This window comes from Elephas maximus, chromosome 8, assembly GCF_024166365.1.
Source record: "Elephas maximus indicus isolate mEleMax1 chromosome 8, mEleMax1 primary haplotype, whole genome shotgun sequence".
Classification (NCBI taxonomy): domain Eukaryota; kingdom Metazoa; phylum Chordata; class Mammalia; order Proboscidea; family Elephantidae; genus Elephas; species Elephas maximus.
Window position 1 is genome coordinate 41836872 of NC_064826.1, and position 27410 is coordinate 41864281.

General features: G+C 40.4%; 1 protein-coding gene across 1 annotated transcript in view; it reads left to right on the top strand.

The window, feature by feature from the left end:
• The first annotated feature begins 6751 nt into the window (after nucleotides 1–6751).
• SLC26A3 (solute carrier family 26 member 3) overlaps nucleotides 6752–27410 on the top strand; it is a 31103-nt gene continuing 10444 nt past the window's right edge. The window contains exons 1-12 of the mRNA XM_049893061.1: nucleotides 6752–6882; nucleotides 7408–7547; nucleotides 8816–8926; nucleotides 9177–9349; nucleotides 10650–10814; nucleotides 12700–12852; nucleotides 13509–13591; nucleotides 17661–17808; nucleotides 17919–18032; nucleotides 18149–18226; nucleotides 24976–25071; nucleotides 26774–26880. Of these exons, the coding sequence (XP_049749018.1) occupies nucleotides 6752–6882; nucleotides 7408–7547; nucleotides 8816–8926; nucleotides 9177–9349; nucleotides 10650–10814; nucleotides 12700–12852; nucleotides 13509–13591; nucleotides 17661–17808; nucleotides 17919–18032; nucleotides 18149–18226; nucleotides 24976–25071; nucleotides 26774–26880 (1499 nt within the window). The remainder of the gene's footprint in view (nucleotides 6883–7407; nucleotides 7548–8815; nucleotides 8927–9176; nucleotides 9350–10649; nucleotides 10815–12699; nucleotides 12853–13508; nucleotides 13592–17660; nucleotides 17809–17918; nucleotides 18033–18148; nucleotides 18227–24975; nucleotides 25072–26773; nucleotides 26881–27410) is intronic.

A 27410-nucleotide genomic window follows, 5' to 3' on the forward strand; every position in this document is an offset into this window, starting at 1 on the left:
GAAAAGGTTTCTGCAGGAAGAGAATCATCTGTTAGAAGGGCCTTAGAAAGGCCATCTGGTCCAGAAGTAAGAGACTTATCTTCCAGATACCTCTGAAAGTCCAAGTTAAGAAAAAAGGGGGAGAGGAGAAAAAGGAATAGAAGCAAGAAAGACAGAGAGTGAAAGAAAAACAAGGAGGAGAGAGAGAAAAAAACAACTGTCATTGGAATATGGCAGAGTACCCTATGTCCACAGTAATACTAGATGATGCAGGGATACCTATCCCATAGATTAACAGCCCTCACAAGATAATTTATTTTGTTCTTTAAAATGTCAAGAAAAGACTTCACAATGTTCTTTAAATGTGCACGTGACAAACGATTTATAAATCGTTGGATTAAATAATTCTCTTTTCTAAGATAAATTTGCACTTCAGAAAAACAGAGTAGTGAAAGTTGATCACAGAGAGATTATTCCTACTGAGAAATTATGAGGCAACTATCTGATGTTCAGAAACAAGTAGTTTGCAGTGATTTAATAAATGAACAAAGCACAAACCTACTAAATAACCTATGCTTGACAAAGAACATGGGTTTACACAATGAGAATGAATTTTTTTAATTACTGAAATAAATAATAACTTAGTCCAGCTTCTCTCCACAGTGAAGGACTTTGATTCTCCAAACAAAGAGAAAAGGGCCTCCTCTGGCCTCTCTTTCACTTTGGAAAGAAACGAAGGGAGAATAATCCATGTCACATCAAACAGATTGAGCCCCAGGTTATCCAGGCTTGTATTTTGTGTGTGTGATGTTTAGAATTTGAGTATGGGTAAGGGGATGCTTATGCTCAAAGGAGACGGCACTGAGGTTCCTCATTTGTGGCTCTTTTCTCTTGCCCGTCTCTCTTGGGGATCAGGGCTAACAGGTCCCCCACATTAACACCCCAGAACATAGCAGAGAAGAGTGGATGGTGTAGAGTCCGACAGTCTCTCACAAGGTCCGGCTTCTACTCCTGGTTCTGTGACTTGCTAGCTGTGAGACTTCTCTGAGCTCCATTTCTTCACCTGGAAGGTGGTGATAATAATGCCTACCTTCTCTATCTTGTTATTATTGTTAGGTGCTGTCAAGTCGGTTTCAACTCATGGCAACCCCATGTAACACAGTAGGACTGCCCCATAGAATTTTCTTGGCTGTAATCTTTAAGGGAACAAATCACCAGGTCTTTCTCCCGTGCAGTGACTGGGTGGATTTGAACTGCCAAACTTTCTTTTAGCAGCAAAGGACTTAACTAATGTGCCACCAGGGCTCTTGCCTTCTCTACTTCTTCATGAGAAATAAGCGAAAGTGACTTGAGAGCCATAGAGGCATACAGAAATGTAAGAGATTCTATTTATTCTTACATGAGCCTACTAGGTCGGAAGCACCTTGCTATGGCACATCTTACCGTTTCTTTAATGGTCTAGCCTCTTCTCCAACAAAGCCTTCTGGTCCAGTTTTTGGATTCCTCACTACTATAACATGGAGTAGAGTTGGCAGCAGTAAAATTTTCAGACAGTTCACTTTTGTCATGTAGGCACGGTTGTAAATAGGGTCTACATAGTCAATATTAAACTCAACCCTGGAGTCCCTAGGTGGGACAAATGGTTAAATGCTTGGCTACTAACTAAAAGGTTGGAAGTTTGAGTCCACCAAGAGGTGCCTTGGAAGAAAGGCCTGGCGATCTGCTTCCAAAAAATCAGCCATTGAAAATCCTACGGAGCACAGTTCTACTCTGACACTCATGGGGTCCCGATGAGTAAGAGTCAATGGGACGGCAACTGGTTTGAGGTCATTACCTAGAAAATCAAGGTTAAGAAGGCTCTCTTTACACATCTTGCGTTCAATCTTGACAACAGCCCTACCAGGAGGGTAATGGCATCCCACTTTTACCATTAGGGAAACAAAGGCTTGAATCGCTTGCCTATTGCAACACACCTAAGCAGTGGCAAAGCAAGGATTAGAAGCCAGGTCCACTTAACTGCCAAATTCTCCCTTTATTCTGTTGTGCCCTAACTAAATTAGGCTTGATTTGGTTTTACATACTATGGAAATAGTAATGATAGTAATAGAATTGACTTTGAAAAAATTTAATGTCTGAACTAAGATTAGGCTAACAATGAGCTAAATTCCTAGAAGATGTTATATGGCCACTATAAATTAAATAAGCCACACAAACAGAGTTCTTGAATTAGCAATGCAGGTCACATTTTATGTTCCTGCCCACAATGGCTGTGAACTAGAGCTGTGTGAAGTATCCATGTTATTTTGGGGGGAAAAATCCTAAACTTTTCCTTTTACCACCTTGCCTTGGGACTCTGTGGGGCAACTGCCTCCACACCCTTAGGATCTTCACCCCAGTCCCACCACTTGTGAACCCTTTCTACAAGTCAGCTTATCCTCTCTCTCCAGGGAAAGACTCTGGCTTCAAAAATAATCTGGAAGGGCTTGTGAGGATGCTAACAGCTTCCCAAAATCACCACTACCAAAAACCAAAACCGTTGTGCTGCTAGGTGAGTCTAAACTGCCTACTTTTAGCATAGGGAAAAACAGAAGTGTTTTTCATGTTCTAAACGATTATGGGTTCATTTATTTCTCCTGTGTTTTAAAAGTGACTGAAGCACACGGGAAATCATTGCCTGCCCAGCCCTAGACCCCTTCTGACCTTTCTTCATCAGTATCAGCACTGAGACCCACTTCACCCTCCAGTTAGCCCTAATCACCACTCTGGCCTGCTCTGATTTTGGTACAAGGGTTTCCCTGCTTTTAGCCAGCTTGACACCAACGAGAATGTAGGGCTTTTTGTGCCCTTGATTTCCAATCTCTCTTCAGCTTCTGTTTGGGGTCTCTCTCAAGGTACTCAAGGGAATAATTTTGTTTGTTCTCCTACCTTTCACCCCTTCCTTCAAGTACAGTTGTCAGGAGACTGTTGCATTTCTCATTGTCCAAGGACTTATTCATGAATAGAGTTGGCTGACCTCTTGTTTTTCCTGACTGGCACAGGGGAGTTCTGAGATCCATCAAAGGAGTAGTGTTTTCAGCAGATCTCCAACATAGCGTGGCATTTTTAGTGGCGTTTCTATGAAGACCCTCCTTAACTTGAAGAGCTAATGAGGGGTGGTGTCTTTGAGAGGCCACCTGCTACAGGAGCGGTGGACGTGTCTAAAACAACTAGGGAAGGGCTCGGAAATGCTCTTCTGCGAACCTTTTGGCCTCCTGGTTTTAAATTACAATTAATTAAAGACAAACGCTAATTATCAATTATGAGCATCTGGGCTCAAAATAGCTGTTTCCCAGGAGAAAACAGACCCCTGAAAGACTAGAACACTGAATAGATAAATGTCGAAGAGCAGAAAGGTCAGGGCCATAAGACACTTCTCAGTGGAGTGGGGCCAGCAGAGTGGAGATTCTCAGGCAACTGGAGGCCAGGCTTGGGCCGTAGGTTGGAGATAGGTGGAAATTGGAGTGAGTGGTATGTACATGGCCATCCCTAGAAATATCTAAAAGTTATTGGAATAGTTAAGTTGAGAAAACCAAACTTCAGAAATTAATCCCAGGATTAAATTTCTGCTCAGGAGAAAAAAAAAAAAAAAAGCAGAGAAAGACAAATGTGTATGACTAACCCACAGCACCGAGGTATATATGTATATGTATATGTATGTGTACGTGTATGTATATGTACATAGATTCACACACACACATATATATATAATCATAAAAGCTAAAAAAATTAAAACGAGCACATCATAGGAAATGAAATAGAAGTGGGAATATGTGCAAGAAAGAAAATAAGCCTTGGACTTCTAAATCTCCCTGAGGGTAAATTTCAATCCCCCCAAAGTCACTAACACACTAAGGACACCAGAGAAAAATTTAAATCAAAAAGATAAAATAGAATATGAAAAGGCACACATTAATATGGGTGTAATAATTGAAAATGGAGTTGTGATTCTAGAAACTGGAAAAAAAAATTTTTTTTCCCCAAGAGTTGTTGGGGAAAGATAACTTGACCAGATGAAAAAAAATTAAGAAAATCTCTTTGAATTCCTAACTAAATTAGGTCATTCCCAAGAATCCCAGAAATTATGAAACGGAGAGTGACATTAATTTATGACCATCTGGAGCTTCTCTTTGGCAGAGGCACCACCAGGGTGGTCACTTCAGGGGCTCGCTTGTTACACATGGAGGATGAGGCAGCAGCTTTTAGGAACATGGATGGGAGCTAGGAAAAAATTAAAAAGGACTGGAAAGTGGCCCTTAAAGTTTCTCTCTCCAAATTCTGGAAAGATTTCTAAACTGCCCTTTGAGCCCTTTCCTTTTAGGCAGTGCTTGAGCACAAGGAGGGGGTTTGTCCAGGTCTCTGCCAGGATAAGCAGAGCTCAGGCCCTTGTTTCAGCTGTAGGCATGAGGGGCTCCCTAGAGAGTAAGCTATGGTCATTCTCAGAGAAGGAAGTTAAATAGAAATGGAGTTATTCCTGCCATCACTGTCACTGGCAAAAAATTAGACCATGACTTAAAACACACAACAGCAAAAGGAAGAAAAGAAATACCTTCAGGGCCTTTTATTAGGAAGAAAACTGATGAGTTTACTCAAATTCCTTGGTGAAAATATGAGCAAAGCAACCAAGGAGTGGAATCTTTTTGATGTTGTTGTTCATGGCAGGTATAAAAATATTCAGGGCTTCTTCACCTTGAGGTTGGCTAGGTTGGATACCTCACAGAGTTAAAGCTGATCTTGAAAGATACTCTGGAGAGCTTTAGCAAGATATCCAAGATGTCAGGAGTCATTGACACGGGTTAGATCGAATGTTAATGACCCAGCTGTATTGCTGGTAATTGGTAAAAAAAAAAAAAAAAAGGGCAAAACCCCAGGCCATGCATAGTGATGGGCAAGCCAACTCTACTTCAAGAACAAATTCTTCTGATAATGGTAAGTGCTATAGAGTTAATGGAAGGTGGCACCTGGATCTAGGGGTGGGAGGGAGAGGGGATAGAGATGGGAGACAGAGAAGACTAGCAGCTGGGGGCAGGAAGCTCCTCAGAAGGAATAGCTAGCCAACCAGTGTGGATCTAGATGTCATAACAAAGCTCAGAGGCTCAAATTCTGGAGGTCAAGCCAGAGGGTGGGGCAGAAGCACTACAGTACTGTCCAAGACAGGCAGCGCAGGGAAAGCTAGAGGAGGCTAGGGAATGGAACTGCGGAGAGAGGTGGGTGGTCAGAGAGAGATCAGGCAAGGCCAGGAGTTGGAGCCAGCTTCTGATTCCTGCCTATAACTTTGAGCTCTGCAAACAAGCTAAAAATCCCTTGATCTATGAGAGAGCACCGAGTAACAAGGGGCGATCTAGTGTGAGATAATTTAATAACTGTGGTGGAGGTCAGGGAACAAAACTCTGGACATTATTGGTGGTAGGACAGAACCAGGATTTTTTTTTTTTTTAATGGTAACAGTTGGAATGTTCCTCAATTATATTCATGTCAGTAAATAGAAAAGCCAGGTGTTATAGAAAAATAGCAAAGGAAGTCTGAAAATAGAGTTTCATTTTTGACAGCTGTATGACCTATATGAAAAATTCCTTTTTTTTTTTTTAGGTGGGGGGAGTGTGGTAGGATTTTCTCATTTGTGAGAAGAGGAAAATAATAATAATGATGTATAGTAAGTGCCTCAAAGAATTGTGAGGGCTAAACAATAATGTGCATAAAAAGGTTTTGTCATACTTTGTAAAAATGAGTTTTTTAAGTATAGTAGCAACAGAATTGAGACAAGAGTAAAAAAGTTAAACATTTTGTGCAGAAAATGCTAAGAGTTAAAATAATAACTACCATTTAGTGAATGCCTGTATTCACTTCATGTCATAGTTTCCTCAACTAGAAATTGTAAAACTTTCTAACTCCCAGAAACAATAGGAAAATAACTCAAATGGATGATATCTTTGAGTTTCATGAGTTAAAAGTATTTTATAAGGTATGACAAAGATTGTTGTGGTTGTTAGGTGTCAATTTTGACTCAAAGCCGCTCCACGAGACAGAGTAGAACTAGAACTGCCCCACAGAGTTTTCTAGTCAGTAATCTTTATGGGAGCATATCGTCAGGTCTTTCTCCTTTAGAGCCACTGGGTAGGTTCGAACCACCAACCTTTCAGTTAGCAGCCAAGTACTTAACCATTGCCCTACCAGGACTCCTTATTACAAAGATTACAGCAGGTAAACTGGAACACCTTTGACTGGAATTAGGGGCAGTGACTAGACTTTAAACCTAATCTGTTCCAGTACTCCAGTGCCAAACTTTGGATACTTTTCTAGAAAAAAGAAATTAAAAGCAAATGCCTTTTCGTGATGAGAAGAGCTCACTTTACAAGCAAAAAAAATTGACTTAACCCAACCCAGTGCCGTAAATGGAGTCCATTTTTTTTTTCTTTTTGGCAATCCTTTTTAAAAAGTAAAATAAAAGCTCTTTCTTACTTACCCAAAGGAGCTCTGTCCAGCTCATTGGAGTAAAAAAGTCCTATCACTGTGGCAAAACACAATCTAGGTCCCTTAATCCTTCCTCTTTTGATCTCAAAAGGTGGTAACATTCAGTTCGGAGCTCACTCATCTGTAAATTGCATCACATTATCTCTGAGTTATTTAAGAAGCAAGCTCTGTTTGGTTTCAGGCATTTTAACCTTCCAAAGGCAAGAAGAAGTGTTCACAATTGTTCCAAGGGTCTTCCACTCGCACAGCCACCAGAGAAGGCAAAATGATTGAACCCTTTGGGAATCAGTACATTGTGGCCAGGCCAGTGTATTCTAAAAATGCTTTTGGGGAAGAACATAAGAAGAAATGCAGATCTCATAAGACATTTCTGGATCATCTCAAAGAGTGTTTTAGGTAAGACATTTTTTAAGATACTAGCCTTAGGAATAAATGAAGCACTTTCTCCTGAATTTTCAAGATTTCAAGCTCTCCTTCCTGGCTCTAGCCCACAGCCTACAGATTTTGCTGGTTTCCCACAGATTCTTTTCATCTTTAGTTTCCAAACCTTCCCCTCCCTACCAGAGTTGGGAAGGTAGTCTCTAAAACGAACACAGTCTTTTCAAATCAGAAGACTTACAGATGGGGACAAATTCTCAATTGAAATATTCCACAATTCAAGCTGACAAATCAGCTCTGTTACAGCTGAAGACAAGCAACACTTTTCTTTAAAAAATCCTTTGGTGGTATCCAGGGAGCGATTGACTTGGGTAAGGAGGTGAATGTTTGTGTGAGTGAAAGTGCTAATTAATGTATTAATCGTTAATATATTATACTCTTTACCAATGCACCTACCAATTCTTCCAGTTTTCCACCTACAATTAGGTACTAAACTTAAAATTTAATATTAGTTGGCTGATCTGTGACTTTCGATGTTTTCAGCTGCTCCTCAAAAAAGGCCAAGAGAATTGCCCTGTCTTTGTTCCCCATAGCATCTTGGTTACCAGCATACCGGATAAAGGAATGGCTACTCAGTGACATTGTTTCTGGAATCAGTACAGGGCTGGTGGCTGTACTGCAAGGTAATTTTTTTTTTAATTGAGATATAATTCACATACCAGAAAATTCACCCTTTAAAATGTACAGTGGTTTGTAGTATATTCATAAAGTTGTACAACCATCATTACCATCTAATTTCAGAACATTTTCATGACCCTCCCCCAAAAACTTTTACCCATTAGTAGTCATTCCCCATTTCACCCCATGTGTCCATCCCTGGCAATCACTAGTCTACTTTTTATTCTATGGATTTGCCTATTCTGAACATTCCATATAAATGAAATCATACAATAGATGGCCTTTTGTGTTTGGTTTCTTTCACTCAGCGTGTTTTCAAGATTCATTCGTGTTGTAGCATGTATCAATACTTCATTCCTTTTTATGGACAAATAACATTTTATCATAGGGAAATACCACCTATTGTTTATCCTTTCATCAGATGATGGATTATTTTCTTTTGGAGGCTATCATGAATAACGCCATTATGAACATTTGTGTGTAAGTTTTCATGCACACACAAGTTTTCGATTCTCTTGGGTATACACCTGGAGTGGAATTGTTGAGTTATGTGGTAAAATTTTGAGCAATTGTCAAACCGTTTTCTGTAGTGGTTGCAGCATTTTGCATTCCCACCAGCAGTATATGAGGGTTCCAATTTCTCCGCATCCTCACCAACACCTGTTATTCTCTGCCTTTCTGTTTATAGCTATCCTAGTAGATGGGAAGAGGTATTTCAGTGTGGTTTTGATTTGTATTTCCTGATGACTAATGATGTTGAATAACTTTTTCATGTGATTATTGGCTGTTTATATATCTTCTTTGAAGAAATGTCTATTGAAATACCTTTGTCCATTTTTAAATTGGGATATTTGCCTTTTTATTGTCAAATCAAAAGAGTTCTTTATATACTGTAGGTACTAGACCCTTATCAAATATTTGATTTGCAAATATTTTCTCCCACTCTGTAGGTTGTCTTTTCACTTTCTTGGCGGTGTCCTTTGAAATACAATTTTTTATGAAGTCCTATTTATCTGTATTGTTCTTTGATTGCTTATGATTTAGATGGCATATCTAAGAAACTGTTGCCTAATCCAAGGTCACAAAGGTTTTTACCTATATTTTCTTCTAAGAATTTTATTTTTTTTGCTCTTGCATTAATGTCTTTAATCCATTTTGTGTTAATAAGGTAACCTGTTTTTAAGACCCAATCTTAAATACTTTAAGAAAGAAGAGGGAACTTTTCTGATTCCCCTTGCACAAAATAAGGACTCGACTGCTTGTGTGTTTACAGGTCTGGCATTTGCTCTGTTGGTCAACATCCCCCCAAGCTATGGGTTGTATGCAGCCTTTTTCCCAGTCATAGTCTACTTTTTCTTGGGCACTTCTAAACACATATCTGTGGGTAAGTGAGTTACTGAGCTGATTAATATTCACATTGCTTTTTCTTTATGAATTTCATTAGCCACTAATGCTATCAACTCCAAATCCAGGAGAAAAGTCAAACATTTCCTGTAAGAATTAGGACCGGAGTTTGGGAAAGGAGGGCAGAGTTACAGACAGCAGCCTTTTTGCATGCTCACATTGTGGCTGGAAGACAACTATGCTTTAGGAAGGCATATACAGACCACGACTCATCCTCCGATGTTAATTAGGTCCATTTCCGGTTCTGAGTATGATGGTGGGAGCAGTAGTTGTGAGAATAGTCCCAGACATCAGTGAATCTGCTGTGGAAGTCCCTAATAACTCAACGAGTAATGGCACAACACTAGACGAACAGAGGGTGTTGGTGGCTGCAGCAATCACAGTCCTTTCGGGTATCATCCAGGTGAGTACTTTATCATGAAATCTATCACCCCCAATCTGCTTGTCCTGACTGGTACACATCTTTCTGATTTTTTCCCCCTCCTGCTAGCCCTCCCATTCTTCCTTTTGGTTGGTATCTCTTTTTTGGTGCCCTACAGCCAAGTAATTTAAGAAGGGTCACTCACCACTACCAGAAGTAGAGGGGCAGATCCACCACATTGCAAAAATGAGTGAATGCAGGTATGGATAGGAGGAAGAATGGGAACAGGGAGGCACATATGGTGAGGAGGAAATGCCCAATTCAATAAAATACCTGAGGATTGATGGTCACTAAAAATAGCTATATGCAGGTAATAGTGACAGGGGAGGCTTTGAAATGTTTTTCTCTCTAATTCTTTAGAAACTGTAAACTAAACGAAAGGGGTGAGGACTTTGTACTTTAAGCTACGCACATCAAAGATTTGGGAGAAGCTGACAAGGACTGTGGAAGAAATTAAAGCCTCACTTCCAAGCCACACCTGACACAGTAGTTGAATAATGAAAATTTCATAGACACTTTAGGATGTGGCCTAAGTTTATGGTTAGTGATATTATTGCATAAGATAGTTCCCTAAAGAAAGAAAAGGTCAATTTCTACAAGGATATAGTGTGGTTTCCTATTGACTAAACAAGTGGTCAGGTCTTCAGAATACATTTCTGGACCTAGTGCTTTTGTGTCCCCATAGCTCCAGCTGCATTCCATGAGACTTGAGTGGAAAGACAGGCCAGGTATCCACGATTATGGCAAAACACCAATATTGTGGGGGAATTAACCACCTCTGTCCCCCAGTTAAAACTGAGTACTTCTAATCTCCAGAGTACACTTAATGATGTCCAGAGTACACCATTAGATATCTCATATGCAAGTCAGCAACTTGTTTGAGGGAATATGAATGGACACTTGCCCACACATGCTACAACAGCTAGAGAGTGTAACTTAACATCATGTGGGCAAATGTATGAGGGCCGATGCTAGATAAAATTCTGCTATACAAGGTTTATGAATGAGCTTCTAAAGATATTGCACTTCAAAACAAAAGAGGGGTGGGAAGAATAAACTTGTTACTTCTTGGGGCCCTACTAGATTTACATCCTACTGAACACCATGCAACATTCTGTGGGCATGGGGAGAGCCCTGAATAGGACTCCAGGAGGCAGGGGACCTGCTTCTTCAAGGCATATAACTGCAGGTTGAGCTTTTACATTTTAAATCATTTAAATTGCCTATCCTTGGCTTTGCTTAAGTGTCCTCATAACAACGGCCTTTGTCCTTCTCTTCCCAGTTGATCATGGGGGTTCTGCAGATCGGATTTGTGGTGATATACCTATCCGATTCCCTAATCAGTGGCTTCACCACAGCGGCTGCTATTCACGTTTTGGTCTCCCAACTCAAATTTATGCTTCAGCTGACAGTCCCGGCACACACAGATCCATTTTCAATTTTCAAAGTAAGTATTCCTTTCCCTTAAAAAATATTGAAATATATGAAACTTACTATTTTGATTCTGAGGACCTTTCCTTAAATGGTTTTCCTGTGGGTCTCACCTACAACCTGCAAGAAATTAATGGGTCGTGAAATTTTTTCACATCAAGAAAAAGTAAGTGGCAAAGAGAACAACACTGAAAATCAACCACCTCTACCATACAGCTAATGGTAGCAACAGCGATTAAGTGGCACTTCTTAGATTTGACTCTTAAGTACTTTAAAAATGTCTAAGTACCTTGTTAAAAGCTTTAATATTTTGTCCCAATTTTTAAAAATTTTCCCGTTTGAAAATTTGAAATAATTTTGCTAATTGCGTTATAATGTTTTCCTACATCTCAAAAAGCAGGTCTTGTTATTTTAGAATTGAGGTTCTTCTGAACCTTGCACAAGTCCCTGTTTATGAAGCAAAAGGAAACGGGCCAATGTGTAAATGGAGCAGATCATGTTCTTAGCACTGCTGTCAAATAGTCTCTGGGAGTTTGAGCGGAGCTTGCTTCAGCCTGGAACCAACTTTCTGCTCCCATCCAGAGCTGCTCCAGAAGCAATTTGGGAGTTAGCTTGGACCTGCCTGAGGTGTCCTGGGCCCCAGGGGTATGGAAGTCAACTGGTATCTAGAAATCAGACTATGCCCAGGGTACAGTTAGCCAGAAAATCATTTCCAAAGGTGACAAGGAGTGTCAGCTAAGAAATACAAAGAGTCTAGACCTAAGAGGCCAGGAATTAAGGGGATGCATGCTAAGAAAAAAACTATCAGGGACCAGAGGTTATTCCCTGGACAGAGCAATAGTGATTACTGTGAAATAAAGAAATGATGACTCTCTTAGTTATTTAGTGCTGCTATTATAACAGAAATACCACAAGTGGATGGTTTTATCCAACAGAAATTTATGTCCTCATAGTTTAGGAGGCTACAAGTTCAAATTCAGGGTGCCGACTTTAGGGGAAAGCTTTATCTTTCTCTGTTGGCTCTGGAGAAAGGTCCTTGTCTCTTCTGAATTTCTGCTCCTGGACAATTGTCATGTGGCCTGGCATCCCTCTTCCCCCATCTCTGCTTACTCGCTTGTTTGTTTGATCTCTTTTATACCTCAAAAGATATTGACTCAGGACACACCCTACATTAACCCTTCCTCATTAACATAACAAAGACAACCCATTCCCAAATGGGATAATAACCATAGGTATAGAGGTTAGGATTTACAACACATATTTTGGGGCAACGCAATTCAATCCATAGCAATGACCAAAGGGACCTAAGAGCAGAAGAGACCAGTTGTAAAAATGGGAAAAACTATCCAATAAAATTTGGCATTAGCCTAAGAGATTCCCAGTGAAAATGCCAGAAGTACCCTTAAACCAGTGTGGTGCCCACACTATCTTTACTTTGTTGTTGTTGTTGCCATCAAGTCAGCCTCCACCTCATGGTAAACCAACGTTGTGATCCGTAGGATTTTCCTCGACTGATTTTCGGAAGTAGATTGACACACCTTTTTTCCTAGTCCTTCTTAATCTGGAAGCTTCACTGAAACCTGTTCAGCATCATAGTGACACACAAGCTTCCACTGACAGATGAGTGGTAGCTGCACATGCAGTGCATTGGCTGGAAAGCAAACCCTGGTCTCTCACATGGAAGGGGAGAGTTCTGCCGTTACCCACCACTGCCCTCTCTGTGCTTGCTTAACCTGCTCACAACTACATGCTGGTCGCTACGATCTCACATTCATGGTTAACGCGAGCAAAACTGAATCGCTATCAAGAGTTAATTTTTATCTATTTGGAAATAATTAAGTGTTGAATCCAAATTATACATTAATATAGGACTTGAGTTGTTTTTGTTTTTATAATTTTAGGTTCTACAATCCGTATTCTCACAAATAGAGAAGACTAACATTGCAGACCTGGTGACATCCCTGATTATTCTGTTGGTAGTATTTGTGGTTAAAGAAATAAATCAGCGCTACAAAGCCAAACTTCCAGTGCCCATTCCAATTGAACTAATCATGGTAACTGAACGTCTTAAGACTTTCTTTCATAGTTCACTAGTCTAGGGTGTTTACATTGAAAGTCCTTCACCATTTGTAGATCAGGAAGTTTTTGTGGGACTGAGATGCCATCTCTGCAATTTCTAGACATAATGTTTAGTCATTCAGAATTTAATAACATTCTTTTACACCTTTCCATTTGTTTTTACCATGTAAGACATGAATAGTGCAGAGAGCAAGACCTCTGAGAGGACGTGGTGATGGGCTCATTTGAATTAGAGCTGCGGTTTCACGACCTTGCACCACTACCTTGGAATTGCCAAAAACATAGCAAATTAAAACCAGTTGCCCTGAGCCAACTCTAACTCATGGAGACGCCTCCATAGGGTCTTCAATGGCTCATTTTTGGCAAGTAGATCACCAGGCCTTTCTTTTGAGGTACATCTTGGTAGACTTCAACCTCCAACCTTTCAGTTAACAGCCAGGCATGTTAACCATTTGCATCGCCCAGGGACTCCAGAATTTCCTCGAGACCTTGTAAAAAAAGTAACAAAGCTTGGGCCTGTAGATCCTTATTTAAAAGGTCTAGGGATAGGGTCTGGCAATAGTATTTTTTCAAAGCAAGACTCTTCATTTCATCTCAGATTTCTAATTTGGGCAATTTTGCAACTTTGCAGACTGTGATTGCAACGGGTGTGTCCTATGGCTTTGACTTCAAAAACAGGTTTAAAGTGGCAGTCATTGGGGAGATGCCAAGTGGGTAAGTGAGTCTTTCTCGATGGTGTCTCTAAACACTAATCAGAGTGTAAGCAGTAGTTACTGAGAGAGTCTTAGAACTGAAATGCATGAACCCATGTCAGAACTCTCTCTGCAACAGGCGTCTGTGAGAAAGGTTTGCTTTTGCCCTGGGAAAGGGCCACGAAGAAGGTAAAAGTTCATAGTTCTTAATATCAGAAAGTTTCTCCTTGTGGAAGAACTCAGATGCCAGACTACAAGCAAGCACTCACATTTGAGTAAAAATTAGTGAAAGTAGAAAGAAAAGGCAACATAAACCCATTTCTTCTCATAAAGAAATACCAAATGAAACCAGATTTTCTCATCCGTAAATTACTATAAACAATAAGCAGTGTTTCGTTTGGGGTTACTGGAGCCAAGTTCTGAAAGTTCAAAAGAGATCCTGAAGGAAGGCCCGCAGAGTGCTTGAATAGTTCAGAGAGGCACGCTCTGTCCTTTCTTATGATCGCTTTCAAAACAAGACGAAGGCAACTTACTGCTGCGAAATGTTGGGAGGCCAGTGTGTACAAGGAATGTGAAAATGTATTTCATTATATTTCATGGATTGAGATGGGTCAGCCAGTTTTGTGCCTACTTCTTCCTCTTTGCCCTCTGACCAGAGATAGCATCAGTTTCTTCTTATTTGCTTACCAAGGAAAGGTTGCTTTCCTGTTTAAAAACAAAAAAAATTCTCTCTCCCTCCACTACCCCCTACCCTGCCTTAACAAGCATTTGAGAATTCTAGAAAATCAGCATTTGTATATATTTTATTAGGTTGATGTTAAAATACCCAAATTCTTTTAAAAGCAAATACCAATTTTTTTTGGAAACCCTGGTGGCGTAGTGGTTAAGTGCTACAGCTGCTAACCAAAGGGTTGGCAGTTCAAATCCACCAGGTGCTCCTTGGAAACTCTATGGGGCAGTTCTACTCTGTCCTAATAGGGTCGCTATGAGTCAGAATTGACTCGACGGCACTGGGGTGGTGACCCATTTTTTTAAGCAAAAAACATTTTTGTCACTAGCTCTTTGTGTGTTATACTTAATGAATATAAACCATCACTTTAAAGAGTTTTTAAGTGGAAATTAGGCTGATTTTTCAGGTTGAAGCTGAAAGACAATTTCAAAGGTTTCCGCCTTTTAACTTTTAAGTGATTATAATTTAGTTAAATGTATTGGGAGACATAAACTAAATAGGGAAAAAAATGAGTAAATACATGTATAATTAAAGTGGATTTTGTCAAAAGGGTTTTGAAATAAAAAATAAACTTAACATCACTGAGTACTTAACATCACTGAGTTATAATCTTAGAGGCCCTATTTAGCACATATATTTTAAACATCAGTGACCTCTTTCTACAAGATGCATGGGTAGCGGGAAGGGGCAGTTCACATTTGTTAAGCATTCCACTCTACAGACAGACAGTGTCACCTAGCAGATAAGCAGCATATTCTAGAAGCAGGGCGCCTGGGATTATTCCTGACTCACTTCATAACCTTGAGCAAAACTAGTAAACTCTGCGTGTCTATGGCCTTGGCTGTAAAATAGAGCTGAAAATAGTAGCTATTGCAGAGCATTCTTATAAGGATCAAATGAGATAACACATGCGATGTGCTTAGAACAGTGCCTGGCCTGTAATAAATGCTCAACCTTCCTTACTCCTGTTGCTGATTTAGCACCTAAATTAGGTACTAGGAGCTTTACATGCTTTCTATGCTCTAATATTTTCCTGGTTGATAATTGTGGGCATTTTACATTTCTGATCATTGCAAATAGAATATAACTGAAGGTAATGGTTATTAGTTATTGCCAATCAGTGGTTGGAACCCACCAGCCACTCCATGGAAGAAAGATGTGGCAATCTGCTTCCATAAAGATTACAGCCTTGGAAACCCTATGGGGCAGTTCTACCCTGTCCTATAGGGTGTCACTATGAGTCGGAATTGACTCAATGGCAATGTTTTTTTTTTTTAATCTGCCATTAATGAGTATGCCACCTTAATAGTTATTTTGTGAAGTCACACACATTGAATGAAAATGGCAGAAGGGAACCAAGCATTGAAAGGAAACACAAAGAATAATTCAGATTCCTAAGGAATTCTGTAATACTTGCTAACAGGCACATTATATTTTATGGTGTATAAATAGTATTTGCATTCTTGATTTTATCTGACCCTCCCATAAAACTACGAAGAAAAGAGAACAAGTGTTATTGTTTTCACTTTACAAATGAGGAAACTGTGGCTCAGGAAGAGAAGAAGCAGAGCCAGGAAATAAACCCAAGTTTTGAGACTGTAAATCTCCAATATATCACTCTGTCTATGGTGTTCACTGGTGGCGTACTGGTCAAGAGCTACGGCTGCTAACCAAAATGTTGGCACTTCGAATTCACCAGCCGCTCCTTGGAAACTCTATGGGGGCAGTTCTACTCTGTCCTATAGGGTCGCTATGAGTCGGAACCAACTCGATGGCAATGGGTTTGGTTTTTTGGTTATGGTGTTCAGAGGCCAGAACAGAAGAATAATAGTAGTAGGCTCCTTGTTGTCGTGGTATAAAATGCAAAATTTAATTGTATTATCAATTTCAAGTTAAAAAAAAAAAAATTCCAAGCTAACTTTTTGATTTATGGTAGCAGAGGCGTATGGGATAGTAGTTGTTGTCGTATGCCATTGAGTCTATTCCAACTCATAGAAACCCTACAGGACAGGGTAGAACTCCCCATAGGGTTTTCTTGGGTGTAATCTTTACAGGAGCAAATTGCCATGTCTTTTCTCCAATGGAGATGCTGGTGGGTTAAAACCACCAACCTTTCAGTTAGCAGCCAAGCGCTTGACCACTGCGCCACCAAGGCTCCTTGAGATAGTAGTACTTCTTAAAAATTAGAGCTGAAATTTCATTAACATAGACATTCACAAAACCTGGAGTATTTCAGGAAAAAGTTGAATGGATTCAATTCCCCCTCTTCTAATAAGTTTTAGATCAGAGATACATGTTTACAGGACCTGAGCGTTTCAGTAAATGAATGTTGAGTTTGAGATATTTGTACCTTTTGTCATACAATTAGTAAATATCACTTAACTGTTGTAAGTTCATGAGGCATAAACAGAGACTCATTCTCTATGAGTTGGAAGTTTCTCTGACACTCTATCACTTTAAACTGGGACCCACTCTTCATCAGAGCTACAGTTGGCTCCAGCACAGGGCAGAGTCCAAGGCCCATCTGTTTGCCAGGGTTTTCCGTGAAAGGTTATTGTTTTCAATAGAGGGAGGACTTTCTTGCTTTCCTTGTCTCAGGATTGTATTTGCTCAAAGAAACATCAGCCATGGATAACGATTGGAGGGATTGTGGGTACTGCTTTGCAACCCCACATAACAATATGAGTGGAATCTGATATTTTGCATGAGCTTTTATGGGGATATAAATGCACATTATAATGTGGTTATACTGGTGAAAACATAGATTTACCACTACCATTGGACTGGGTTTATAATCTTGTATCTAATTCAGGCAGTACGGCTTTTCAACAGATAGCAGATTCCAAAGTTTTCAGCAGTACTAAATGCTTTTAGGTGATACCTAAAGTATCCAAAGTGAGGTACAACTCAGTCTAGATTTTGCTCATTGCCCAACAGTCACCTACTATATGCCAAGAAGGGTATCTGACCATTGATGTAGTATAGTGGATCAGACAGTCACAGTAACTCGGGGGAGAGTTACTTGGGTGTATGTGGAATACCCAGCAGGAGCTGGGGAAGCACAGACGATCTCACCTAACCCTGAATTTATGGTCAAGGAACACTTTCTGGACAGAAGGATGGGGATCAGGGGGATGGTTCAGACAGATGGAATTGGAAATTAGAAGGCTCCAAGGTGAAAGAGTGATACCTTCAAGAAACAAAAAGAAGCTTAGTCTGGCTGGAGCATAAATTTGGGAAATGGTAGCAATTAAGCTGGAGAGGTGGGGTTGAGTTTGGACTTTTCCTAAGAGCAAATAGTTGCCACTGAAGAACTATAAGCAGGTTGGTGACATTCAGGATTGCTTAATTTCTATTTTAGATTCCAGGCCCCTGTTCCACCTGACGTGAAGGTTTTCCAAGACACCATAGGAGATTGCTTCGCCATTGCAATCGTTGGCTTTGCGGTGGCCTTTTCAGTTGCCAGCGTCTATTCCCTCAAATATGATTATCCAATTGATGGCAATCAGGTAAGTATACAATCTACACTGGATCTCTTATAGCCAACTTAAAATAATATTTTGTGTACGTAATAGTAATGGTGCCACTTCTAAAAGTTCCCTCCTTGTTCTTCTGTCAGGAGTTAATAGCCTTCGGATTGAGTAACATAGTCTGTGGATCCTTCAGAGGCTTTGCATCCAGCACTGCCCTCTCCAGATCAGGGGTTCAGGAGAGTACAGGAGGCAAAACGCAGGTACTTCAAGGTCGTTACTGTGTGACGATCCTAGCATCGCTAACTGGACAATCTGAGCCAGGGAAAATGCCAAGTTTGTGACGAGAATTTTTTTTTTTTTTTTTGTCTTTTCACAGATTGCTGGGATTCTCTCTGCCATCATCGTGTTGATTGTCATCGTTGCCATTGGATTTCTCTTGGCGCCACTACAAAAGGTAACGCTTTTCTCTCTTTGGATAATATCTCAATCCTTTGGGTAACGAATCAAGGACCCTGATTCTTAAACTCAGGAGACTATTTGCTGTTGGTCCAGTTGACTCCAACTCATGGTGACTCCTGGTGTGTCAGAGTAGAACTGTGCTCATAGAGTTTTCAATGGCTGCTTTTTTCACAAGTAGATCACCAGGCCTTTCTTCTGAGGTGATTCTGGGTGGACTTGAACCTCCAACCTTTCAGTTAGCAGCCAAGCAGGCTAACCATTTGCACCACCCAAGTACTCTTTAAACTGTGGAAACACAAGCTAAACTAAAGAAAATGAGGTAATTACAACTCTCAAGTACTCTTCTTACTCAATATACTATGGGCCAAAAATATTTATTTTCCCTTGGCATTTTATGAATGTTGGGAATGCAGATGCCCAAACTACCTTATCTGCTCTACTCTTCGCATGTTTGTAGCCCCAAATATAATTAATGTTTAAACAGGAAGGCACCCTGGCACCGGAGGATGGGCTGAAATGAAGATTTTCCTAAAGGTTGAGGCAATTAAGTTCTCTATCTAATTCAGGGAATGGTGCTACCAGCCACACAACCAATCCTTGGGAATACGCCCCACAGCTCTCATGGCTTGGTTTGACTCCAAGACCAACACTCAGATTGCAAGAAGGGAACCTGATTTCCTGCCCGGACATAGACCTCACACCTCCCTGCCACATGTTACTCATCCACATTTCCTGAACTGTAGTTTTTCAGGGCTTAGTCTAATGCTGTGTAAACTTCTGCAGCACTCATTTATAAAATAAAATATCAGTAGACAGTGGAAAACATAGGACCTCTAGGAAACCAAACCCATTGCCATTGAGTCAATTCCAACCCATGGTGACACAGTGTCACTGGTTAGGTGGGTGGGTTTGAAGTGCCAAACTTTAGGTTAGTTGTCACAAAAACCATTTGCACCACCAAGGGACTCCTCTAGGAAACCAAAACCAAACCAAACCCATTGCCATGGAGTCAATTCCAACTCATAGTGACCCTATAGGACAGAACAGAACTGCCCCATAGGGTTTCCAAGGAGCAGCTGGTGGATTGGAACTGTTGACCTTTTGGTTGGCAGCCAAAGGCTTAACCACTGTGCCATCAGGGCTCCTCTAGGAAACTAAAAAAAAAAAAAAAAACTAGACACTGGCAAATACATTGTTCTTTGTGATTTTAATATGGTTTGAGGCAATTCACAGAGCACTGGCTCTGGAAGCCTGTAGACCTAGTTCGAATCCTGCCTAAATTTGCTTTGGGGTATATTCCCTAACGTCTCTAAACCTCAAGTTCCCATTTGTAAAATAGGGGTGGGAAATATTATCTACCTTACAGACTTGTTATGAAAATTAAATGAAAGGATGCATATGAAGTACTTACTCAGGGCCTGCCACACGATAAGCACTTGGTAAATCATAGCCATTATTGTTAATATCGTTATCATCATAACACAAATATTCTATTTCAATTCTCATGTAGAGCTATGATCCAACCAACCAATGTCTTTCAGTTGTTATCTAGGCCTTTTTTCCTGGTGGGTTGGTAACTGAACTATGAACTTGGTCCCTGGTTTCTGGACTCCCACGTGTGGTTATTCCAAAGGAGCCTCACTGGCAAAATTGAGCTCAAGCAGGGCAGAGTTCTGTTTGCCAAACATGCGTGTTCTCCATACGCTAAACTACTAATTTCAAAATGAATGGCATTAAGGGAACCAAGAAGTCACCACTAATGGAACAGAAGAAAGTGTATTGCAGTAAAAACAAATGCACGCACACTCACCTTGACGTAGAGATGAATTCCACCCTGGCGTGCTCCTTCGCACGGGCGCACTTGGGCACTATGCAGCCAATATCCATTTAGAGAAATGAAAGAAGCAATTACTATTTAATCCTAGCTCCCTCCTAAATAAGCCACACGTGAGGACATCGTGCATGGTGTTAATCAAAATCCTTTCTATAAAAGATCAGAGTTTGGGAAACCCTGGTGGCATAGTGGTTAAGTGCTACGGCTGCTAACTAAGGGGTTGGCAGTTCAAATCCACCAGGTGCTTCTTGTGAAACTCTATGGGGCAGTTCTACTCTGTCCTATAAGGTCGCTATGAGTTGGAATCAACTCCATGGCAGTGGGTTTTGGTTTTTGAGTGATAAGCTCTTGTGAGACCATTTTATTAGAAATGTCTTTGTTTCAACTAAATAACTGGTTTGCTTCTGCTTATCACTTGAGGACAACATAGCCCACAATAATAGTTAGTTAGAATTTTTGTCGAGTGCTTACTAACCATCGGCAGAGTTCTAAGCACATTAAAAAAAAAAAATATGTATTTAATGCTTTACATCAATTGCAGAATGGATCCCAGGTTCCTGGTGAAATTGTACCCCTTTTCCTTTCTACAGTTTCTCAATGCTCTATAATCTTTTTTTTTTTAAGTTTTCTTTTCCTTTTAATTACTGTGCTTAGATGAAAGTTTAGTCTCCCATTCAATAGTTTATACACAAATTGTCCGGTGGCATTGGTTGCAATCTCCGCAATTGTCAGTACCACCACTCCCGTCACCACCCTGAATTCCTCACTTCCTTTCGTCTGGTTCTCCTGCCCCTTCCTGCCTTCTCATCTTTGCTTTTGGGCCGATGTTGCCCTTTTGTTCTCATTTAGATGATTTTTATAATGACCACGCTCCTCATGGATGTTATTATTTTATAGGCCTGTTCATAATTTGGCTGAAATGTGATCTCTGGGAATGGCTTCGGTTCCAAGTTAGGAGGGTGTCTAAGGGCCATAGTCTCAGGGGTTCCTTCAACCTCTCTTGGACCAGTAAATCTCATCTTTTTGATGAATTTGAACTATGTTCTACATTTTTTCCCACTCTAACTGGCACCTTCTATTGTGATCCTGGTACCGCCTAGTTCTTCTGGTCTCAAGCTAGCAGAGGCTGCGGTTCCTGTGGTCCATTAGTCCTTTGGACTAATTGTTTCCTTCAGTCTTTGGTTTTCGTCACTCTCCTTTGCTGCAGACAGAGAGACCAATAGTTGTATCTTAGACGGTGGCTCTCAAGCTTTCAAGAGCCCAGACGCTACTCACCAAAGTAGGGATGTAGAACATTGTCTTTATGAACTATGTTACTGCCAATTGACCTAGATGTCCTCTGAGACTAAGGTCCTTAGACTTCAAGCCCAGTAACTCAGTCCCATGAGATGTTTGGTTATGTCTAGGATGTTTCCATGGCTGTGCCCCTTGTGTGCTCTTATATATATGAGTAAACATGCAGCACATACAAATATGTACGTAGAAATAGCCACAGCCAAACCTATATATGCACGTGGGTGTGCTCCCGTACGTTAAAGCACTCGCTCGGCTGCTAACCAAGAGGTAGGCAGTCAAAGGTCAAAAGGTAAGCATTGGAAACCCTGTGGGGCAGTTTTACTCTGTCCTATAGAGTCGCTATGAGTCAGAATCGACTCGGTGGTAGTGGGTTTTTTGGTACTCCCATACACCATGCTGTGTACTTGCCTTTCCCTTCACCGAAGTTAACACGCATCTACTCTCTAGTTAGTGATTTTCCCTCCCTCTCCCTCCCATCCCTGGTAACGATCAAAAAATGTTTCTTTCTGTGTGTAAACCTTTTCTTGACTAATTAAAATAATGATCTCATATAATATTTGTCCTTTCGTGATTGACTTTTTTCACTCAGCATAATGTTCTCCAGATTCATCCATGTTGTAAGATGTTTCCCAGGTTCATCATTATTCTTTATTGTTGCATAGTGTTACATTGTGTGTATATACCACGGTTTATCCATTCATCCATTGATGGGCACTTAGGTTGTTTCCATCTTTTTGCTGTTGTGCATAATGCTGCAGTGAACATGGGCGTACACATGTCTATTCTTGTCACGACTCCTATTTCTCCAGGATACACACTTAGGAGTGGGATTGCTGACTCAAATGTTCTTAAAGGTTTCTGTTGAGCATTTTGTTATAAATTGTTTCCAGTTGTTTTTCTATGGAGTGCTGATCAAGTGGGAAATAATGCTAAATGAAAAGAAAGATGATGTGTCTCTAACAGGTGGCATTTAACATGTTTTATATGAACAGTAAATTTCCTCAAAGGAAAAACCTATTGTCTGAAAGGATAAAGATACTAATTTTTAATTATGAGTTTGCTGTTGCAATTCCTTTTTATTCTTTTTTAAAACTTTTCATTTTGAAATAATTATAAAAAAATTATTTTATTTTTTTTTTTAGGAAGTTACAAAAAATAATACACTCAGCTTCCCTTAATGGTAGTATCTTAATAGCTGTAAAAAAAAAAAAAACTAAACCTGTTACCGTCAAGTTGATTCTGACTCATGGCAACCTCATGTTTTTTCAGAGTAGAACTGCACTCCATAGGGTTTTCAATGGCTGTACTATTTTCAAAAGTAGATCACCAGGCCTTTCTTCCAAGGCACCTATGGGTAAATTTGAATCCTCAACCTTCCTGTTAGTAGCCATGTGCTTAACTATTTGTGCCACTCATGGAACCATTATTCAGTAAAATCTTCAAAAACCCAAACCTGTGTAAGGTGGAAACCTGTCAAAGAAGGAAAACTCAAATATTTCCCACTAAAACAAGCAACAGAAAAGTGGTAAGATTGCACCCTGTCAAAACCAGCAATCTTGTGAGACCTGGAAAAACAAGGCAGTCTCTTTTAGCTCTGGCTCTCGCAGTTTTCACTGCATAGCTATGTTGTTGTTAGGTGCCACCGAGTCAGTTCTGACTCATAACAACCCTATATACAACAGAATGAAATATGCCTGGTCCTGCACCATCCTCACGACCTTTGCTATGTTTGAGCCCATTGTTGCAGCCACTGTGTCAATCCATCTCGTTGAGGGTATTCCTCTTTTTTGCCATATTAAAACCAAGAAATTAATGTTGGTAGAGAACTGTTAACTAAACTACAGACCTTACTCAATTTTCACCATTTTTTAACCAGCATTCATTTGTGTGCTATTTCTTTTTTAAAGTCACTTAAGATAGTATTTTCTTTGAAATGATGACCTTCATTCTCACAATGAGTAAAATTGTTCATTAGTTAGGTATAAAATTATAAGTTACTTATGAAAACCAAAAATACCTAAATCAGTTAAAACTATCTTAGAGGTATGAATATAAAAACTATGTTTTTTTGTTGTTGTTGTTAAACTGTGCTTTTATGATACAAAAGCAGTCTATACAAATTTCAGAGTCCATTCAGAATGGAACAGCTTTAACTGGGAGACAAATCCCTACAATTGTGTTAAAATCTAAATGAGTCAGAAAGTATACTTAGCTACTCAGCATTTGCCGTCTTAACTATCCTAATTCCTGCAAAACAAAACGTCTCATTCTGGCACATGATGAATCAGAAGTCTGAGATGCTGCTGGGGCAGAGCTGAGTCTACCACCCGGACTGTCCTTACTGAACCACCATTCAGTGGTGCCAGTATCAGGGCTTCTTAAAAAAGGCTGTGTTCCTGAAGGGTTAGTAAATGGTGTGGGACATGTTAAGTCATTAGCTCATTCTCTCACTCACTGAACAGTTATTAAGCCCCTCCTATATGTATTTTGGGGTCCCTGGTTGCACAGTGGTTAAGCGCTCGGCTGCTAACCCAAATGTCGGCAATTCAAAACCACCAGCTGCTCCTTGGAAACCCTATGGGGTAGTTCTACTCTGTCCTATAGGGTCACTATGAGTCGGAATTGACTAGATGGCAACGGATTTTTTTTTAATGTGCATTTCGAAGGAGTCCTGGTGGTTGCGATGGTTAAGTGCTCAGCTGCTAACTGAAAGGTTGGCAGTTCGAACGCACCAGCCACTCTGCACGAGAGAAGACCTGGTGAATTTGCTCCTGTAAAGACTCCAGCCTAGGAAACCCTATGGGGCAGCTCTACTCTGTCCTATAGGGTAGCTTTGAGTCGGAATCGACTCAACGGCACACTGTAACAACATCATTTGCATTTGGGAGTCCCTGGGTGGCACAGTTAAGTGCTGGACTACTATCTGAAAGGTTGGCATTTTGAACCCACCCAGAGGCACCTTGGAAGACAGGCCTGGTATTCTGCTTCCGAAAGGTTATAGCCTGGAAAATCCTATGGAGCAGTTCTACTCTGCACACATGGGGTTGCGGTGAGTTGGAATCGACTCAACAGCAACTGGTTTTTATGGGCGTTTGACCACGGTAGTTCCCAGGGATACCACAGGGGAAGAGATGAACAGGGTTTATGCTGTCCCGGAGAGTCTGCATCAAACCTTTGTTAATGGCTCTGTGATCTTCAGCTTCCTCTTCCAAAGTGGCATGATTGCTGCTACTCATCAAAGGTTTGAATTTAGACCCAGGTTATTTTTTACAGACAGCAGCCCCTGCCCCCACCTCCAATAAACAGACACACATTAGACTGTGTTTAGGAAGGTCTGCCTCCCTCTGTTCCAAGTTCATGGCTCCTAAGTGCCACCAGATCATCCAGGGAAGGTCAGCCACTATCACTGTGTTGGGAACAAAGCCACGCAAGGGGACAGGTCAGAGTCCCATTTCTCCAGTGTCTTGCTTGGCCTCTGCACACTGGACAAGGGTGTATTCTTTGATATGCTTTGAGGCCCTTTAAGGGACTCACTTATCTACAACCTTCACCTTTGCTTCTATATGGTTTATTTGACTAACTTAAAGTACATCTGGTGTGTATGTTTTTAACAGTCCGTTCTGGCAGCTTTAGCACTTGGAAATTTAAAGGGAATGCTGATGCAGTTTGCTGAAATAGGAAGACTGTGGCGAAAGGATAAATACGATTGTGTAAGTAGTGGTAATGGTATATTAAAAGAGAGATAAATCAGGGTGGCATTTTAATGCTGATATAAAGTGCATATTAATATTTGTAAGTCAAGTGAAATTTTATTCCTATATCTGTTCAAAGCAATCTTAGTTTTAGTTGCTGGCTGTCTTTAAACTGCATATTTCTAAAGAACACTCTCTGGAATTTCAATTTAAAAGGATGGGCAACTTGCAAATACAGAACTTTCTTAGATCTGTCCTAGAAGTTCTTGCAGTCATTCTGAGCACCACAGAAACTCTGAATTTTAGGGTATGCATTGCTTCTGTTCTTCATTACAGAACATGTTAGTTTCCAGAGAATCTGCAACTCATAGTGACCTTATAGGACAGAGTAGAACTGCCCCACAGGGTTTCCGAGGAGCGGCTGCTAGATTTGAACTGCTGACCTTTTGGTTAGCAGCTGAACATTTAACCACTGCACCACCAGAGCTCCGCGAAGAACTTAAATTCTAAACCTTCCTTTTTGGACATACTTTATAAAGGTTCCCCCTTGCTCTCAGTCAGCATGCCTTGCTATAAGAAACAGTCCATAGTTATTAAAAAAAAAAAAAAAAAAAAAAATTTTTTTTTTTTTCAGGGTCAAAATCTGTGGCATAAAAACCCTCTTAACACATCCTATGGTACTTAACAGGTGTCAAGTAATAATGTTACACTTGGTTTCCTTTTGTTCCCAGTAGATTAATTGTTGGAGATGTGAACACCCTTTTGGCATGCTAAAATTTTTGTAGAGATAAAAACCAAAAACAAACCTGTTGCCATCAAATCAATTCCAACTCACAGAGACCCTATAGGACAGAGTAGAAGTGCCCCACAGCGTTTCCAAGGAGCAGCTGGTGGATTCAGGCTGCCGACTTTTTGGTTAGCAGTCAAACGTTTAACCACTGTGCCACCAGGGCTCCTTTATCCACTGCCGTCGGCTCCTTTATAGAGAAATCAAAACCAAAAAAACCAAACCCACTGCCGTCAAGTCGATTCAGACTGATAGTGAACCTACAGGATAGAGTGGAACTGCCCCATAGGGTTTTCAAGGAGCAGCTGGTGGATTTGAACTGCTGACCTTTTGGTTAGCAGCTGAGCTCTTAACCACTGCACCACCAGGGCTCTTTTACAGATACAGTAGCCATTAATTAAACCGACAGACCAAGAATAAGAGGTTAGTATAGGGAACGTTATAGGGAACAACCAAGAAAAGGAGAGTGGGAATGATTTCACAACTCGATGTAATCAATGTCACTGAATTGTACGTATAGAAATTGTGGAATTGGTGTATGTTCTGCTGTGTATAGTCTCAACATCAACAATAAAAACAAAATAAATTTTCAAAAAAGAGGTTAGTATAGGGTCTACCAATTAATTTTATAGTTTTAATGAACAGCAGCTGGTTCTGGAATTCTAGCTGTGACAGAAACACAATCGGTTCTTTAACTGGGACAGACACAGGATTAGAAATACACTCTGTGGCTCATTCTATATATGCTTGTGTTTCTGTGGCTCAGAACCTGAGGCAGGTCCCTTCTCCTTTGCACTTTGCTCCCTGACCCAAGATTACAACTTCCAATCTCTGTTTTTGGCCCTAGAATGTTATGCTTTATTACAGTTCTGGACCTAAGACATTGTACTTTAATCAAAGTAAATTGTAGTGTATGTGTTGTTTTCTTTTTAGCTCATTTGGATCGTGACCTTCATCTGTGCCATCGTCCTGGGACTTGGTTTAGGACTGGCAGCTAGCATTGCATTTCAGCTCCTAACCATCGTGTTCCGGACACAATTGTGAGTGTTCACTGTGCCCTGCATCCTTGCAGGCTTTGACCTGACCAAATCAAGAGAAAAAAAACAGTCACTGCTTATGAGAAAAGTAGTTTTGTTGATAATCATGCATGTCCATTAAGCTTGGCCAGTATATTCCTCCTCAGTCACACAAAGACCTGAAGAGTAAAAGAATGGCTTGGCTTTAGAAAACCCAGCCAGTTAGCATACCTGCTGTTGGTCTGCTCCCTGCTTTGACACCAGTTCCAAGAAATTATATAAATCTCTGAGTCTGTTTGCCCAGCTGTAAATCAGAAGTAATTATATTCTAAGAGGGTTTAATGTCTCTACCTTAGACTTGTTAAACATGAGAAAGTGTTAGGGATTCTCCATGTATAGTGGAGGATTCCATTTATAGGTAGATTGTAGTCCCACCTTAAAAACATGGAGCTGGAGTGGAGTGCAGAACTTTTCAAAGGCCCCTCTTGTCCTAAAATTCCACAAAGATAGACAAATGGTCAAATTCTTGGATGGATGGGTAGACAAGACAGACA